Source organism: Xiphias gladius, chromosome 16 (assembly GCF_016859285.1).
Source record: "Xiphias gladius isolate SHS-SW01 ecotype Sanya breed wild chromosome 16, ASM1685928v1, whole genome shotgun sequence".
Taxonomy (NCBI): domain Eukaryota; kingdom Metazoa; phylum Chordata; class Actinopteri; order Istiophoriformes; family Xiphiidae; genus Xiphias; species Xiphias gladius.
The window spans coordinates 25,659,582-25,679,380 of NC_053415.1; the positions used below are offsets into that span (position 1 = coordinate 25,659,582).

General features: G+C 45.5%; 1 protein-coding gene across 1 annotated transcript in view; it reads left to right on the forward strand.

The window, feature by feature from the left end:
- Window positions 1–19,799, forward strand: part of plcl1 (phospholipase C like 1) — a 99,535-nt gene that overhangs the window by 57,875 nt on the left and 21,861 nt on the right. Inside the window, exons 2-7 of the mRNA XM_040149223.1 lie at window positions 12,606–12,680; window positions 12,771–13,058; window positions 13,212–13,505; window positions 15,120–15,511; window positions 16,384–17,509; window positions 18,416–18,592. Of these exons, the coding sequence (XP_040005157.1) occupies window positions 12,606–12,680; window positions 12,771–13,058; window positions 13,212–13,505; window positions 15,120–15,511; window positions 16,384–17,509; window positions 18,416–18,592 (2,352 nt within the window). The remainder of the gene's footprint in view (window positions 1–12,605; window positions 12,681–12,770; window positions 13,059–13,211; window positions 13,506–15,119; window positions 15,512–16,383; window positions 17,510–18,415; window positions 18,593–19,799) is intronic.

The window sequence follows — 19,799 nt, forward strand, 5'->3', positions numbered from 1 at the left end:
CCTACTGCGCAGGAAGCAACAAACAGTGCCCCACGCAGGTACCGCAGGAATCGGACTTATTGCACCTTTTATTGGATGACTCACCCAGATAGAGTCAGTGGGCCTGCGCTGAAATGTCTGCACACACACCTTCCCCACCGACAGACCCGTACACAGACACCTCCGGTCGCAGATATCAATGAATCATTCTGGTTTCGCTGGACTCCCTCAAAGAGTTTTTTATTCGTTTTTTTTTTTTTTTTTTAATCCTTTCTGCTCCCTCACCCTGACTCAGCGGGCTCCATCAGTGCACAGTGTCTGTGTGCAATTTAGCATAAGAGAAGATAAATCAGGCTGAAAGAGACACACACACACACACACACACGGGGAAAAGGGCTGCAGCGTCTTCTAACTGTTTTCGTGGGCTATTTTCAGCTTTTGATAGTTATTTGGCTCCTCGGTGACACTGGACTCACTGTTGTTGGGCGTCTTGTTTCGTCTTAAAGCTTAAACAGTAGAAACAGATCGACTTTATCGACGTGCAAAAAGAGTGATCGCGGTGAGTTGGAAGCAAAGCTTGGCTCGCTTTCCCCATCGACACTGCAGGAGGGGGAGACCTGCGTTTCCAGATTCACCCTTCCTATGTTTTTTTTCGTGGCTTGTGCAGAAGAGCCGGGGCCCGTGATTATCAAGCAGCTGAAAGTAAACATTTAGATTTAAGTGAAAGATAAAAGTAGAAATCCTTCACTTTCAGTCCTACTCACAAAGTCTAAAGAATAAAAACTGATCATTTAACTTTTTCGGACTTAAAAATCTTCTCAAATGTCAGAGAGTTGGTTAAGAGTAGATCCTGGATGACGGCAGTACAGAAACAGAGCCTGACACACTGACAGTTTCTGTCTGATAGTAATAATAATAATAATAATAATAATAATGGAGTGGAATTTGAACTAAATTCTCCTTATTATATGATTTCTCTGATGTACCTCGTCTACCAACAGCAAAATGTTTCAAGAGCAGAACTTTGTTTCCATTGTAGATGATTTCAAAAGTTTTTGTGGCTGAAGGATTTCACACAAAGGAAATGAACTTTCTGAAAAGTGGTGGTCAAATCTGTTGCTAAACTCCAAGAGTTTTTTATTAGTTTTTTTTTTTTTTAATCCTTTCTGCTCCCTCACCCTGACTCAGCGGGCTCCATCAGTGCACAGTGTCTGTGTGCAATTTAGCATAAGAGAAGATAAATCAGGCTGAAAGAGACACACGCACACACACACACACGGGGAAAAGGGCTGCAGCGTCTTCTAACTGTTTTCGTGGGCTATTTTCAGCTTTTGATAGTTATTTGGCTCCTCGGTGACACTGGACTCACTGTTGTTGGGCGTCTTGTTTCGTCTTAAAGCTTAAACAGTAGAAACAGATCGACTTTATCGACGTGCAAAAAGAGTGATCGCGGAGAGTTGGAAGCAAAGCTTGGCTCGCTTTCCCCATCGACACTGCAGGAGGGGGAGACCTGCGTTTCCAGATTCACCCTTCCTATGTTTTTTTTCGTGGCTTGTGCAGAAGAGCCGGGGCCCGTGATTATCAAGCAGCTGAAAGTAAACATTTAGATTTAAGTGAAAGATAAAAGTAGAAATCCTTCACTTTCAGTCCTACTCACAAAGTCTAAAGAATAAAAACTGATCATTTAACTTTTTCGGACTCAAAAATGTTCTCAAATGTCAGAGAGTTGGTTAAGAGTAGATCCTGGATGACGGCAGTACAGAAACAGAGCCTGACACACTGACAGTTTCTGTCTGATAGTAATAATAATAATAATAATAATAATAATAATGGAGTGGAAGTTGAACTAAATTCTCCTTATTATATGATTTCTCTGATGTACCTCGTCTACCAACAGCAAAATGTTTCGCAGCAGAACTTTGTTTCCATTGTAGATGATTTCAAAAGTTTTTGTGGCTGAAGGATTTCACACAAAGGAAATGAACTTTCTGAAAAGTGGTGGTCAAATCTGTTGCTAAACTCCAAGATTTTTTTTTTTTTTTTATTACCGCAAAAACTGTAAACAAAATTATACAGAACTGACAAAAAGTAATAAAAGGTCACACGTCGGCAATATAACTGCCTAGAGTGTAACATCTGTGTGTGTGTGTGAGTGAGTGTGTACTGGCTGTGTGTCCTCTGCACAGTTCTGGGCCGTTGTGCTGACTGCGATACACAGCGGCCCGTCCTTTGCTGTGGATTAGTGGCTGTAAGACTGTGAATGCCTACGGGGGCGCGGTAATCTATCGTGGTAATCTACCGCCAATGTGCTGAGGGATCATTAGTCAGATCATGGCATCGGATTGGGACCAGATTTATGCAACTGCCAGGTGCTGGTCTGGCGTGTTTCGGCAGTCTGTGTGCACACACACACACACACACGCACGCACAAAGTTAACAAGCTGTGTTAACAAGTTGGTCAATGGATGGAAACGCTGAGGCGGGGTGCGGGCCCAGTGTGGCACTGATGAACGAGCGGGTGTGTGTTGGAGTGTTGTCGCAGCCGTAAATGGATTTTTACGTGAATGTTCCATCGAGTCTCTCGGTTGATTTAACTTGAGCCAGTGTCCGGTGGGTTACAGCTGAAGGTCACTGTGCCGGACAGCGTGGCAGAATAAAGGCTCCCGTCTGTTGTGCGGGTCTGTAGCTTTTGCAGGCCGCATTCCCGCGGGAAAGTGGGGATCTGCAGGCTTGAATGAGACTAGTTGCTCTGTTTTAGTATTGAAAATACGTGGAGTGTTGTGGGTTTTACCCCCATCTCCTTTAGTTTCATTCGGTTATTCAAACAAGAAAACGTAAGGAAAAGGGGCACATGAATGTTTTAGGGAAGAATTTAATGGATCTCAGTCAGAGTTTTCTTTCAGACTCTTTTCATTTATGGATATAAGATTTTTTTATTTTAAAAGTGTTGAAATGGTTGGCCCAAACCTGCATCAGTTTCCGGGGAGTAATACGGTTACTGTTATTCATATGCAATATCTGCTATATAGCCAAAGGTATATGGACACCCCTGCCCTTTCTGGTCTCAACCTGACAATGCCAGATCCCTAAAGAAATGGTTTTCCCAGTTTGGTGTGGAGGAACTTGGCTGGGTCGCACGGAGTCCCGACCTCAGCTCCATCCAGCTCCTTCGGGATGAGCTGAAACGTCGCCACCATCACTGTTGGACGTCGCTAATGCTGTGTGAGAGTGCAGGCTGTTGTAGCGGCAGATTGATGCCCGTGGTTGGTCGACAGAATGCATTTTCAAGGCCGGTGTGGCAGTAAAACAACACTAAACTAGAGTCTGAGATGTGCGGTCTGATGTAGATGAGTACCTGATGAGTGTAGATCTTGGAGCCACTTTCATATCAGTCCTGAGATGCTTAATCAAGCCTTAATCAAAGTCGGTTCACTCTCAAGAAATGTATGTAAGGCCAGAGACGATGGAGGGAAAATAGAGTTACAGTGAAATCTCCCAGGATACGAGCCCGCAACCGTATCGTATTATTCCTGGCCATGTCTTTCTTCCTCTACTCAGGTGCCGAATTGTTTTCCACAACCTTCTCTCTTGAGTCTGTCCCAAAGTCAACGTCCAGGCCTCGCACACCTGGGCTTCAGTGCCCAGCTCGAGCAGCTGCGGTCCGTCGAGCCTGATGGCGAGAAAGCTGAGTCTGGAGTTGCGCTGTGCCAGCCAGACTCCGGACCAGACCCTCTTCTTTAGTTGGCTTCGTCAGCGCCTGTTGCTGCTGCCGTGTCCGGGCTTTTGTGTCGCCGTGATGATCAACATCGACCGATGTCTGGCCCGCAAAAACCTTTTCCACCAACGTTTTGATCAGGGTCTGTTCTTTGTTTTCATCATTTCTTCACGGATTCCCGGTAGAAGACTCTGCCATGGTGCCTTACTGCCCACGTGGGTCTGCTTCTACCATATCTGAACCTTAAATGCATGGGGGTTTCTTTCAAACACATTGCTCGGGTTGTTAGTGCCTTAGCAGATTAAGATTAAAATCATGCTTGTGAACTTTTCAGAACAAATTATTAACAACAGACACACAAAAATATATATTTTTCATTTATGACTTTTTTTACGTTCACAGTCATAAAAATGTCAAACTTCATACAGTTCGATGTTTATACTGTCTTATCTTACCCACAGTCTGCTTTAACTTCTCATAGACTGACACCTACCAAACCCACAACAGTCAGCACCGTACTCACGGATCACAGTCCCTTGATCACGGTCCCTGCAACATGGTTGTGCTTACCACTCCTCTGTTTTAATGGTCGATTGTGGACGGACAGATGTGTTTCCTCCAGTGTTTTCTGCGGGAGCTTTACAGTTGAAGCAGTAAAAACTTTTCGAGTGTCCATCGGCTTCTTTTTCTTTTCTCTCGAGCTGTGTCCACGGATGTGATCTTCTGGCTTCCCAAGTTGGAAATTTTGGCCAGGAAAACTACTTTCTCGTTCATAGCAGCAAGGTCGAGGCAGCGGCGGTGACTACGTGAGATTCCCTCATCCTTCCCAACTTCTCTTGGGACTGCTGATTGTACAGAGCTCGTTTGGCCTGAGCTAGCCTTGTTATTCTCATGCCCCATGATCCGATTCGTGAATGAAATAAAGCCTAGTTCTCGTCATCGGGGGCCTCAGGTGCACCGTCCTTTGCAGAGCTGCCGTCGTCAAAACCCTCCAGTGTCGAAGAAAACGCTTCTCCGCACCAAACCTGACGCCAAAGTGTTGCACCGCCATGTTACTGCGACAATATAAACAGCAAGACTCATCATTCTGTCTGTATCGTACTACATTCATAGTAGCAGTGAGGCAGCAGCGCCATCGTGAGGTCAAACCTGAAAAAACAGCATTACCCACTATCATTTGCGTCCAGCATGCGGAGAATAAAACACTCCCACACACCTGGGGTCTGTCGCGACCTTATTGACTGAACAAAACATGGGAGAAAAGCAATGCTTTTTATCATTTCTTTTTGAGGACCAACAGTTTGGTGAATTCCAGGGAGCTGAGGGCTCATCTGAAATGAATGAATGAATTAGACAGGGTGTGTTCAGGTCCACGGTTGCTGAAGACCTGGGATGTGCATTCAAGGGTTAAAAAATAAAACCCTGCCTTCCTCTGGGGTCGCACACGTAACAGGTCATTTCTGCTGGAGTTTGGCTCTGAATAGTTTATGCTCAGTGAGCCAGCTGCAGTGAACACTCCATGCGCTGTCCATGCCCGGTTCAGTACAATGACTTATTGTTCTACTGTCGCTCCTTTCTCCGGCTCCCTGCGTCTCCACTTGTTGCATCTCTATCCTCTTTTCCTCTCCCATCTCTCGGTTCGCTCCTTTGCACTGTATTTTTTTATTCGTGCGTGCAGTTTCCTAGATATTTGTCTGTCTGTTTGTTTGTTTTTTTCCATCCCCACTTAAAGACATCCTTTCATTTTTTTACCCATTCTCTTAATTTGCTTGTCTGACCTTTCTTGCGCCTCGTCTCTTTCCCCTCCAGCTCTCGGTCCCATTTCTCTTTACCGTCCCTCCATCTGTGCTGAGAGTCTTTTTTCCCCTGGCAGCGACTCAGTGATGGAGAGAATGATCAGATCTGAGCTAAAGAGAGCGTAGAAGTAAAACAAACCAGAGAGAGGGAGATGGAGCTTAATGCAGGCTGTGGATTATAACTGATAGATGCCCTCTTAGGCCAAACAGAGCGCTGCATTAAAGGCTTTACGAGAACGTGGCCACGGTTTCCTGGATGGCATCGCGTGTCATGCACCAAGATGACAAAGTGACCGTGGAAACACGCAACATGCACGCACTGGAATAGTAACGACAGCCACGACAACATCGGCGTTCCCAAAAGTCCGGGGCCGCTTCACAGCATCACTAACGCAGCCAGAGAGACATACGCATGAGTCCATGGCCGCCCCCCCTGCCCCCCCTCCCTCTGTCGACGTAAATACCCGCTGACCTGCTTTCTCTAAGCTCGTCTGACCGCCCTCCTCGCTGACCAACTTAATAAAAAAGTCATTTGGTGGGAGGGTTACGTGAATAAAGAGAAACAAGCAAACAGCCTCTATCGGAAACTCTGACCTCGTTGCCTCCCTGTGTGTTTCCGTGTGCTGGGCGGTGTGGGAATATTGGAATTGGAAATCAATACATGTTTGCGTAGTGAACGGGACGAGGCAACGATTTTCGGCTCTCTCGCTCTCTCCCCCTCTCCCGCTCTACCTCTTTCCCTCCCTTCTCGTTCTCTAAGGTAATCATGGTTGTGGTTGTTCGCTCCTCATTATTTTTGATTTTCGGCATTATTTTCCCCAAAGAAAATACAGTGAATTTTAAAATGAGAACAGGTGAGTTTAAATTAATTTTCCCCTGCTTGAGAAGAAAAAAAAAATCTCAAGGTTTTAACAGCATGATCCCAGATCCTTTGCCTAAGTAAAAATACTCCACTGTGAAGTGAAAGTGCAGTACTTACATATGAAAAATAGAAATAAAAGCTGCTACTTGTTCGGAAACCACTGGTTTAATCTTAAGCGATTTGTTGTAATTTCAAAGCTGACAGTATCTTTTGGTGTGAATTTTTAAACAGCAGAGTCGCAAGCAACTTAAGTCGACAAGCAGTAAAATGGTTTTTATTCCCCTCTGAAATGTAGTGGAGCAGAAATATAGAGTAGAATAAAATGGAAATACCTCAGGAATGTACTTAAGTACAGCGCCTGAGTCAATGGTCTTACTTACATTCCACCTCTGGCTTTCGACCATATCCCATGGTTTCCTCAACAGATGATTTCCAAGGTCAAGTGTGAGTGAACCTTTAAGCTCAGTTTTTGTTTTTGTTTTTTTACCTGGTTTTTACATGTATATGCCCACACAGTCAAAAGCTGTGGTGTTTGTTGCTGCGAAAACACTATTGATTGAATAGTTTATGGTAAACTCAGTGAACATAGGGTCAACGAGGTCACTGAGCAGCAGTCGCAGCTCAGAAAATGCCTCTAAATTTAGAAACTGGAGACAGAACAGCAGATGAGTTGATGGTTATTTGCCCGAGTTCCTCCAAGTAGTAAAAAAATGTATGGATATGATGTTTGTGCCACAAAACCTGGTTTTTCACCCGGTCGTTTGTGTTTGTGTCGTCAGTTTTTGAATTTAGTGTGTCTCATTCTACTAAAATAAAAATGGTAACACTTTACCTAGAGCCCCCTGTTCAGTATTTATAAGCGGTATAAAAACGCTTAGTCAGTGTAGTTGTAAGTGGACAGAAGTGTTTAATGTATTTGTTATTTGTTAAGTGGAGGTTGGTCCAAACAGATAACGAGTGATAATATAATAAAATACAGATGTAATAATTAAAAATACCGTATGTTAATAAACATTTAAAATGTCCTTATATCTGCTTACAACTACATTACATTGTGGAATAAAACATTTATGAAATGTTTATCGACTGCTTATAAATGTTAAATACTTAGATTTATAGTTAAATTCATTTTTGGTTGGCGAGTTGCTTTATGTGCCAGTATGTATGGAGTGTGGTTCATTCATACAGTTTTCTGGTGGAAGAACAACTCTCCTCGAGGTCCGTTTTTTGTAGCTGGTCTGGAGCTTTCGGTCAAATCACATGATCTGCATCGGCAGAGGGATTTTCTCCATTTGTCGTGGAACTGTCGATGTTCAAATTTCCATTTCTTTCTGAGCGCGTCAAAGGACTTTATATTGTTTATAAGCTCCAGCTACTTAACAGCTACTAAACGGACCTCGTGGTGAGACCGCCGTTTCCAAGGTCAAGGTTCTTCAAAATAAACTAGAATCAAATGAAATAAACATTTAAATATGTGAATACTTATTCACATCAATCCAGTAAATAACCTATAATGGAATCAGATATATGCTAATACTCGCTTAAAGGTAGTGGATGGAAACTAGCATTAATTTGCATTTTCTTCTGTCAGTTTTCTCGAAATCCAGAAATCGAGAAAATCCATTATCCCTTTTTAAAAACCGGGATAATGACGTATATTTTAATCAAGTCCCTCCTGGAAGACATTCGGTGTAGCACTCAGTTGTCCACATGGAAGGTGCCTCAAATAGTTGTGTGTCAAATGGGGAAAAGAAAAATAGTTAAAACCTCAGTTCCTATCTCGGGCCTGCACAGCTGGCCGGTCTCGTGCCGTATCGGATCGCTGGGTTCAGGAAGCTACGGACCCCGCTCATCTGACGTCGGACAGGCACAGATGAATGATGTTGTCCCGGGGAGTCGGATCAGACACGGCCAAATGCTTCGATGCGTCGTTCTAACGGTCATGGACAAACGACTCGTTGATATCTTATCGGTAATGTCCAAGCAGTGCCATACCTTCAGCCTTCCTCTCCTCGAGGAAAAGTTAATCCTCTCTCTCACCTCGTATTTGTATTGATAGTACACAGTATCTCTCCAGAGGCTCCAGACCTAACAGAGCCTCGGGTGGCCCTTCGGATCCTCGCCTGCAGCCAGATCTGCCAGAGCCTCGGAGCCAGGAAGCAGAGCCGAGGCCTGCACGGCTTCAAATGAAATTTAGCTCTCTCATAATCAGTTAATCATTGGACCTTATGTCACCGAAAATACCTCATGCCTTGGTTCCTGGGAGTTCAAAGAGTAGGCTTAAAGAAGCCCCGCACAGCCCGTGCATGCGGGTGCACGGGCTGTGCGACAGTTGGGACGTTGGTTTGATCACATTTCTGTGGAGCACGGAGCAGCGTGTGAGTTGTCAGCGCGTAGGGCGCGAAGTTGTCAGATTTAAGTGCCTCGTTAACGCGTACTCCGTGGACGATAGGTCATCTGTGAGCGACAGGAGGTTTTCGCACACGTCTCCTGGGAGCCAGCAGGCTGCCACGACTTGTTAAGCTAAGACTCACTTTGTACACTTGCTTCTCACATAAAAATGATATCATCACCAGATAAAAAGTTCAGTGTATGACCGCACTGCCTCGCTCACTGAAGCTGAGTGAGTGAGGCAGTAAAACGGATCCACTGGGAGATTTCCAGCCCAAGCTCAGGATGCCCCCGATGCCTTCGTCTTCATTATGGATGATGATGATTATATCAGGTTACCGCTGTCTGTTCTTGTGTCACAGCACTTCACGCACTCAAGAGATCCGATCACATTAAAAGATACACAATATTCAGTTTACACTGCAGTTTTTGGAATATTTTGAACTATTTTTTAGCTGACAATTTTTTTTTTTCCAGACTATGTTTACAAACTGCATACATGATGACATTTACTCAGGCTACAGGAAATATACAACCTCTGAGCACTTTATTGGGAACACCACACTAATACTGGGTAGCTCCTCCCTCTGGTCTCAAAACAGCCTCAGGTCTTCGTGGCCTGGATTCCACAGGATGTTGGAAGCTTTCCTTTGAGATTCTGGTCCATGTTTACACGACTGCATCACATCATTTCTGAAGATTTGTCAGCTGCACATTCATGCTGCCAATCTCCTGTTCTACTGGATCCCAAAGGTTTTTCTACTGGATTCAGATCTGGTGACTGGGGAGGCCACTGAAATTCACTGAACTCATCGTCATGTTCATGAAACCAGCTTCAGACGACTTTAGCTTTGTGACCTGGAGCATTATCCTGCTGGAAGTAGCCATTAGAAGATGGTAAACTGTGGCCATAAAGGGAAGCACATGGTCAGCAACAATACTCAGATGGTCTGTGGCATTCAAACGATGATTGATTGGTATTAAGGGGCCAAAGTGTGTCAAGAAAACAACCCCACATTGTTACTACACCACCACCAGCCTGGACTGAGGACACAAGGCAGGTCGGGTCCATGAATTCATGCTGTCGACACCAGATTCTGACCCTACCATCAGCTGCCTCAGCAGAAATCCAGATTCATCAGACCAGGCTACATTTTCTAGTCTTCAACTGTCCAGTTTTGGTGCAGTCTGTGGCCACTGCAGCCTCAGATTTCTGTTCTTGGCTGACAGGACTGGAACCTGACGTGGTCTTGTGCTGTTGTAGCCCGTCCACCTCAAGGTTTGACGTATTGTGGATTCTGAGATGCTTTTCTGTTCACCGCAGTTGTAAAGAGCAGTTATCTGAGTCACCGCAGCCTTTCTGTCAGCTCCAACCAGTCTGGCCAGTCTCCTCTGATCTCTCTCATCAACAAGGCGTTTCCTTCCAAAGAACGTCTGTTCACTGGAAGTTTTTTGTGAATTCTTGGCTCCATTCTGAGTAAAAACTCTAGAGACTGCTGTGAGAGAAAATCCCAGGAGATCAGCAATAGTAGCCAGCTTAGTGGCTAACTAATTTAGCAACAGATAAACCGAAAGCACGTGTTTTATAGACAGACAATGAAGGGGGCCGTTGTTCATTTACTCGCTAAAACTGTCTTTCTGACTGTTTCACAAATAAACATGAGGTCAAGTTTGTAAACAGGCCTCAGCCTACATCACTCAACAACTTTGCTGTTGAAAAAAGGTGACATAAATGCTAAATATCTTGAGGAGTTTCATAGTTAAAAGTTGAACAGTATGTCCGTCCAAGCACCCCGTCCTATCATAAGCTGTCTGTATGGAAGAAACAGTACTGTATCTTGTCTGCAGAGTGTGGTCTTTTCTTACAGTGTACACACACACAGACACACACACACATATATACGGCTAACACCTGTTTTGTTGCCCTGCTAAGATCTCTCCCTCCTTCCTCTGGCTGTCTCGGGCCGGACTGATTGGCAGGTTTGTCTCTGCTTGGCGAGCAAATGTCAATGTCAAGTTAGCTCTCATGAGTTCTGCTGCCAGGGCCCGACGAGGCCCCCGACGGCAGCTCTTCACTGGTTTGTAATGAGCTGCGATGGTCGGAGCTGCAGTGAGAGCAGTAATTACACCTGGCGCTGAGTGCAGAGAGTTGGCCTCGTTCCCTCTGATCAGTCCTCTCCCCAGCTACTTCGAACCGCCAGCGGTGTTTGGTTTGTACGGATATTCTGTACTGATACATTCACTGAGGTGTATTTGCAGTAAAGGCCGTTTCCCCTTCAACAACTGAACTGGCCTTGAAGGTGGAAGGGAAAACACTGAAGATAAAGTAGAGGGGATAGAAACACCTGCACAACACAGCATACCAACCAGCGTCTGACATCCACTCACACGTCTTCCTTACACGTCGTGAGCGCTGGAATAAAACCGGATGTTGTTAATATCTTGCTCCTTCTGATTTCCGGATTTAACTTCCTCATTGTTTGGGGTCTCACGGACCCTGCTGCTGTATGTGTAAGATGATAATGATGATTGTTACATTAACTTTTTTTTTTTTTTTCATTTCAAATACCCCTCTTTAGTTCTGACCTTATTAAAACTCAACATGTAACGAAATACTGAAGTCATAACCCTTCTCTTGGCAGATACAGAAATGATCATAAGGCCTTGTTATTACACCAAATAAGGAAATATGTAAAGTTATTTGGACAAAACATGAATTAATTCTCCTTCTGTTTGCCAAAAACTCATTCATAGACAAAAAAACGTCTTTTTGTATATAAAATCAACTCCTTCCTTTAGTCGGTTACCAACATTTATAACATTATTAAATGCTACATTTACAGTCTTGAGGTTCATACTTTTTATTTTCACAAGTTTTAGGGAAGTTTATATGTATATATATTAAATTACTTAGAAATCTTAGCCTCTGTTCTTCTCTGTGTAGTAAACCTACAGATAAAACCACACTGATGCATGCACAGAGCTTCCATCCCCGCTTATGAAATCCCTTCCTGCAAAGTCCACTTGCAAGGCTAAATAAGGATGTGATGATCAGGAAGACTGAGAAAATGAAAGCCACTCTGTCCAAATTTAGAGGAAGAGATTCCACATTGGATCGGCTCCTCCTGTGCAAAAAAAAAAAAAAAAAAAAAAAAAAGGAGAAGAGGAAGAAAAAAAGCTATGAAAACACCTACAAGCCCCCGAAATGTCCAAATCCAATAAGGTTTTACTCTCAAGACCAAATATTTGCATAGTTTACAGAATAATCTTTTTGTTGTACATTTAAAGAACAACTTCAAGTGTGGAAACTGTAGAAACTTGCAGCGCAACCTCAGTGTCGAGGCTTTTAATCGTCCTATAAATTGTAAGATGCTGCTACATGCAAAATATTTTAGTGTCCATGTGTTGAAATATGTGTTAACATGTCTAATATGTACACATTTTTTAACATGAACAGTCTTAATATGGATCCGTTAGATTGGTGTTTTTTTTTTTTTTTTAAAGAATTGTTACCAAGATACATACTGAGTGGATAGGATTAGGATAATTAGTGTCACATTGCATAGGCCTTTCTTTGAAATATCATAGTATTTAATAGCTGAATACCAGCAAATTCTTAGGAAATTATGAGGAAAGTTTCCAGGAAATTAGCTGAAAAATATGGCGCCTGTAAAATAAAGTGTTACGGATATATTTAGCCTACAATTTTTAATTTCATAACTAGAGAATGTTAGCTCTGAATTGCACTACCTATAGAGACCAAGGGGGTGCTGAGTGTATTTAAGTCTGATTTTAAGGCTGTTCCTCTTTAACACGTCTTCTCATTTTGACCTCTTGGCCTTCTGTCTTTGTCTTTTCCCAGGATCCCTCAGTACAGAAGGTGGGCGGAGGCAGGAAGAAGACTGTGTCCTTCAGCAGCATGCCCTCTGAGAAGAAGGTGGATTGGAAATGTCTAATAAAAAATCAACGAACAAACTTGTGTAATTGATCGTAGATAACAAAGCTCTTGTGGATCTTTCCATCCCAGGTGAGCAGTGCAGCAGACTGCCTGGCGTTCATGCAGGGCGGGTGTGAACTGAAGAAGATCCGGCCCAACTCCAGGGTTTACTGTCGTTTCTACACCCTGGACCCAGACCTGAGCTGCTTACGCTGGGAGCCGTCTAAGAAGGACGGGGACCGGGCTCGGCTGGACGTCTCCAGCATCCGGGAGGTCCGCACCGGGAAGAGCACCGAGACCTTCCTCCACAACGGCCCTCTCTCTGAACACCTGGCTGAGGAGGCAGCCTTCTCTGTCATACATGGGGATGACTACCAGGTAAGAAGGGAAGAAGCAGAAATGGATGCATGTGATCAAGTTACATGGTCCGGTTTAGATGATACCATGTTAGAAATGTTTCTTCTTGTACGACATACAGTCAATAATCTTACCATCCATCCGATAATGTTTGTTATCTGTCGCTCCCTACAGTCTCTGGACTTGGTTGCGTTGTCTGCCGATGTGGCCAACATCTGGGTGACAGGCCTTCGCTACCTGTTGGCCCACCCCTCTGTGATTGGCGGTGCTGGGGGAGGTGGTGGAGGAGGTGGAGGGCTGGGTGAAGGAGGCGGTGTCACGGTAGAGGGCAGCCTGGGGAGCAAGATGAGGACTGAGTGGCTGGCAGCGGAGTTCGCCCAGGTGGATGAAGATGGCTACGGCATCGTGTCGGAGGACGTGGCGGTCGCCACCATCTGTAAACTGTGCCCCGGCATCAAGGAAGCCAAGGTGAGGGCGAACTTCAAATCTTAGACCTTCTTGCCTTTGCTTCATGCAGACATTTATGCCGCACATGGGCAAAAGGATGTAACTGTGGCCAAAACACTGGGCCTGCTGGATGCATTTGGATATCAAATATGAATCTGTGCACCATGAATTGCACAAATGCATTTCTGCATTATGCATTTACCTTTTTCATATTTTAAGTGGCTAAAATCAGTACTGTGGTATGTAAGTGCTTGCTCATGGTGATGGACCCACAGAGAATGTCGCCCGACTCTGCAGTTTTCCTCAGCATTATGGAGCTTTGTGGTGAATTTCAGCTCTCTTCACTGTTTTGATGCCCTCTCACTGCTCTGATGACGCAGATTTTAGCTGCGGCAGGCACTAAAAATGAGGAAATATATATATCCAATGTATGTTACCTGCTCGGCAGCAAGCAACGGATGGACTTGTGAACATACGGTGCTCTCAGGATGTATTCATACCCCTTCACTTTTTTCACACTTTGTTGTGTGGCAGCCTCACGCTAAAATCATTTAAATTCTTTTTTTTTTTTTCCTCATCAGTCTACGCTCACAACCCCAACATGATGAAGCGAAAACAGAATTTCTGAAATTTTTGGCAGATCTATTGAAAAGGACTCGAGGACATTCACAGAGTTGTCCCCAAGCCACTCCTGTGCCTTGGCTGCGTGCTTAGGGTCTTTGTCCCGTCGGAAGATGGACCTCCGGCCCGGTCTTGGGTCCTGGGCGCTTCGGACCAGGCTTACGTTAAGGGACTCTCTGTACTTCGCTTTGTTCAGCGTTCCCTCAACCCTGACCAGTCTGCCTGTCCCTGCCGCTGAACACCACCCGCACGGCAGGAGGCCGCCACCTCCATGCACCACGCATTATCCTTCAGTGAATATCACCTAAATAAACCGCCGATGTTTTGCACAAGGCATTTAACGTCAGCTGAAGAAAAACGCTGTTGCACTGCCACGGGTCACGGAATCTGGCGGGTCACAGAATACAGTGTGATGCCGGCGGCAGGCTGAGGCTGAGTTCTCCCTTTAGCATGTTGGATGGTAGATATTTAAGCCGATCCACCGTGTTTGTGGTTATCACACGCTTGTTCACATCATCCGCCTTTTTCTTCTTTGCCGATGCCTGCGGTGTGAGAGGAGAGAAGCCAAAGAGACGACCTGATCAGAGAACGTGACTAAAACATTCAGTAAGGGATTTGTCGGCCTTGAGGCTTAACGAATTCAGGTATTTCACCAGCTTCAAACTGGATCCAAAATGGAACCGGCTAGCGGAACCCGTCCCTACTGAGTGCCGATAAAGGAACAGAGGGGAAAAAAAGAGGAAGCAGACAAAAAGAAAAAGGTGAAAGAGAAGACGGAAACTTGGTTAGAGGGAAGAAATTATAACCACATTGTGTTTAATGTGGGTCACTTTAATATCCTCACTGAAACAAGATAAATGAAATTTCATCAAATTTGTCTGCTTCATTGAATGTATGAGGCTTAATACTGGCTGACTAATTAATTCACTTCATCTCTCACTCAATAAACTGTCCACCGTTCATCCTACCTAACTCTCGTCTCTTTCATCCAATTTCTCTTTTCTCTTGCTGCAGGTGCGTCTGCGCTTTAAGGAGATCCAGCGCAGCAAGGAGAAGCTGACCTCCCACGTGACCCGTGAGGAGTTTCAGGAGGCCTACTGCGAGCTTTGCACCCGGCCCGACGTCTACTTCTTATTGGTGCAACTGTCTAAGGACCGGGAGTGTCTGGACCCTCAGGACCTGCGCCTCTTCTTGGAGACGGAGCAGGGTTTGTCTCTGGCGACAACCGAGGGCTGCTGGGAGCTCCTGAGGCGCTGCGAGCCGTCGGCCCAGGGCAGGGAGCGGGGGCTGCTGGGCCTGGACGGATTCGCTTGCTACCTGCAGTCCCCCGAGTGCCAGCTGCTTGACCCGGAGCACCAGGGGGTTTGTCAGGACATGAACCTGTCTCTGTCCCACTACTACATCAGGTGCGTTTGGTAGTTCAGGCTAAAAAGAGCAATTAGCTTTCAGACATTACTCGGTATTCCAAGAGGTAAATATCCCCAAATAAAGAGTGTGTATTATCTAACCATCCACATATCAGCCAAAAGTCGTACAACCGCCACATAAGTTCAGCCAGATGAGTGAAGTTCAGCCAGATGAGTGAACAGTTACGAAATGTCTGTGCACAGCCGACTGTCTCTGAATTAATTCACTGAGCGGTTCCTTTTTCAAGACTGGCCTTGCGCACTCATCTGCCAGATGGTTTCTGCTTACTCACTGTGCTGTGTTTGCCACCACCGAAACATTCGAGAAAACTATGCACATTAGATTGGAAATGTGGAAAGAAGTTTGGGCCCTGGCTCTCGTTTTCAGCCGAAGCCCCTGTCAGGAGGTGCGCTCCGGCAGCCGGTGGTTGGGAATCACTGAGTTGACACCAAAGCCATGCGCATTAGCTATGCGTAGGCACACAAAGGGACACATGAAAGCAGCTCATGAGCCATGATAAATAAAAAATGCCCTGCACATGTCCTGATCAGTCATGTTACAGGCGTCAGTGGCAGCAGATGAAGTCAGGGGCCCTGACCACAGCGGAGCGGCGCTCGTACATTTAAAATAACCGATGACGGCACATTGGATTTTAATCTGAGTCTTCATCATTTCTTGTAGCATTAGAAATGTGAATGAGTATCTACCAGTTTTGAGACCCCATCCAAAACTTGAGATTTGGTTGTTTCTGGGGAGCTCAGGTCTCTTTTGGGGGAGATTGATGCTATTAGACGTAATCAAAAAGCAGGACTTTATTTGTATTGGTGAATGAGTCATGTTGATTTTTTATTTATTTATTTATTTTCCTCAGCACCTCGTACCGCTCCTACCTGCTGGATGACCAGGTCCACGGCAGAGCGGACCTAGGGGGGCTGATCAAGGCCCTGCAGTCCGGCTGTCGGTGCCTGGAGCTGGGAGTGACTGATGGCCCAGAGGGGGAGCCTCTCCTTGGAGTCAACTACGGTCCGGAGATCCCCCGACACCACCATCACCACCACCACCACCACCATCACCATGCACCCGTCACCATCCGCTCTGCCCTGGAGGTGGTCAATAAGTATGCCTTCCTGACCTCTCAGTACCCGCTCCTGTTGTACCTGTGTCAGCGCTGCTCTCCTGCCCAGCAGCGAACAATGGCACAGCACCTGAAGAAAGTGTTTGGCTCCCGTCTTTACACTCCGGAGGCCCTGCCTGTCAGCCTGGGAGGGCGAGCAACAACCTTACCCTCCCCCGAGCAGCTGAAGGGACGCATCCTAATAGTGGGGAAGAAGCTCCCTCCGGAGCAGGAAGGATCTGACGGGGAGGTGTCTGAGGAGGATGAGGAGATAGGAGGGGGAGGGCCTCTGGCAGGACGGCGAATGACCATCCCTGGTGAGGAGGAACTGGGTGTGGTCTTGGTGGTGCCTCCCCCCTCTCAACCCAGGAAGCTCCGTCTCCACAAAGAGCTGTCAGACCTGGTGGCGATCGCTCGGACCGGCAGTCGCAGCTTCTACGCCCAGAGAGCCGGTCACAAACAGGCTCAGCAGCAGTCGCCCCCCAGCAGTCCCTCCTCTCCCAGCACGCCGATGCCTCCCGAGCCGCCTTATTGGACACTGTGCTCCCTGGGTGAGGGAGAGGCCGGGCGGCTGACCAGCGAGAGCCCAGAGGACCTCGTTATGTTCACCAAGCGCAGTCTGACCCGGGTACGACCCAGCTCAGTGCGTCTGGACTCCAGTAACCCTAATCCACAAGGATACTGGAAAGGAGGGGTCCAGCTCGTAGCCTTGAACCAGCAGACCCCCGGCGCCATGCTGGACCTTCACCGAGGTCGCTTCTCACAGAACGGAGGGTGTGGCTACGTTCTCCGACCTACTGTAATGACGGACGAGGTGTCGTATTTCAGTGCCCACACGCAGGGGTGCGTGCCAGGGGTTCCCCCTCAGACGCTACGCATTAAGGTGCGGATGTTACTTCTGTCGTGAACAAGGACAGGCTCACGTTTTTTTCATGTCCGTCCTAAAACACTAGTCAGGCGCCCACATGAACACCGAAACAGGTTTTGCTTGCTGTGATCATTCCTCCTTGTTCCTAAGTTTATCTGGAGTCAGCGGCAGAATGTCACTGAGTACGTTTACTCGAGTACTGAACTTAAGTGCTTCCGCTTTACTTGGGTATTTTTATTTTATGCTACTCGATACTTCTACTTCATTACGATTCAGAGCAACCTACTTTTAGATATAAATTTTTTAAATAAAAATCATATGATGAGCTTATGCACCAGTATGTATAGTATAATATATAATGATACATATTATTATCCGTTTCAGGGCCTGATTCTCTGTAAAACAGGTACTTTTACTTTTAGTGCTGTAATTAAATTTTGATGGTAAAACTTCTGCACTTTTACATAGGTAGGATTTTAAATGCAGCGCTTGTACTTGTAATGGAGTATTTTGCTTGAGTAAAGGCTCTTGAGTACTTCTTCCACCCACTGGCTGGATTTAATATGAAGCTCCATCAGTCGGCGGAATTTTGTACTAAAAGACTAACGGTGGAAGATATCTGATTGATCTGACTCATTAATTTGACTGCTGAAGCCTCACGTTAGTTTTTTACGTTGGAGAATTCATTGGAAAAAGAGCTCGCTACCTCCAGTATGAACAGGAGGAATGATTACAGCATTCAAAAGCTTTTCTCAGTGAACATATGGACATGTGAGTATTGTTTTAAGACGGACCTGTCCTTCAATTGAGGCTAAACCATTTGATTTCAAATGAATTACCCTGGATAATATTTGAAGAATGATCTCAAATATAAACTAAGTAATCATTTAAACATGAGTTGCTTTGCGTGTTACTGTGCAGGTTATCAGTGCCCATAACCTGCCCAAGCCTCTGGGATCAGGGGCTAAGGGAGAGGTCATTGACCCCTATGTGGTCCTGGAGCTGCACGGTGTCCCAGCTGACTGTGCTGAACAGCGGACACGCACTGCTGCTCAGAACCAGGACGACCCACTGTTCGATGAGACCTTCGAGTTTCAAGTAAGGCATTTTAGGCATTTCACTCTTCTCTGTACTACCATGACCGGTGCTGGTTTGTCTGTTTATAACTCTTCATTCATTCATTCAGTTTCTTGATGACCGTGGTTACAATAAATTCCGCAGTTTACTGGTAGTGTGAGACTTGGCAAATGTAAACACGAGCTCTGGGTACGAAGACAAAAAACACGTCCCTTTTCAACTGAGGTAATGTTATGTGAGACACTGGAATCCTACTCATCATACTGTGCACAAATAGGTCACGTGTTTAAAAGGTTCTGTTCACTCAGCTATATTTGGGTTTGTTTACATGCGCGTATCAATATGCAATGGCCTGTTTAAGCCATTTACATAACTGCATGACATCTCCTCATAATAATCCTGTTTACAGACTGAAGATATTATGTTAATTTTCTTTTTTAATTGAAATTGTTTGGTGCTTTTTCGTGAAGAAAAACGAGTCCCGAGAACTCCGGATGCACTCTGAGGTCCCTTCCACTATCTCCGATAATCTCACTGGGAAAAAACGGGGGCACAGGAGTTGATGCACTCATTTTCCCTGCAGCCTGGCGTCGTCTCCGGAGCATATTTTGGATGACGTTATTGTTAAGAGTCATCCATTAATCTGCCCCGGCAAAGACTCTGCTTTTATTGCATAAAATTGTATTTCAGCGTGCATTTAAAAGTGTACCGGATTAAGCGCTGATTTGAAAACGAAAGAGGAAAATATCAACGACACCAAAGAGGCTTATGCGATTTTGGAGAGGTCTCTGTATGGCTGGGCTTCTGTCGGCTTTGCACCTGCGTGAAAACAGTGCCCGGGGTGCTTAATTGAAGGGGGATCACGACCATCAAGATATTAAGATCTTAAATTAGGTGCTCCCATGAATAGACCTACATATGCAGTGAATTTATTACATGAGACGGGATTTGATGAGTGTGGTGTTGATGATGCGGCTTTTTCACCCCTCGCTGACAGAGTCCTGTTTTAGTGTGGCTGTGCCGTAATGACAAGCTGTCACAACTGATGTGTCCTCTCCAAATCTCGCGTGCGTGTCAGTGTGTTCTGCGTCTTCCTCAGAAACGTGGCAAAAGAGACTTGTGTAACACCAGACATCAAAAGATGATGTGACTTTTTGCAGCGAACGCATCATTAGGCTCGTCCAACACAAATGCTTGAAAAATGTTACCACCGCTGATATGCAATATG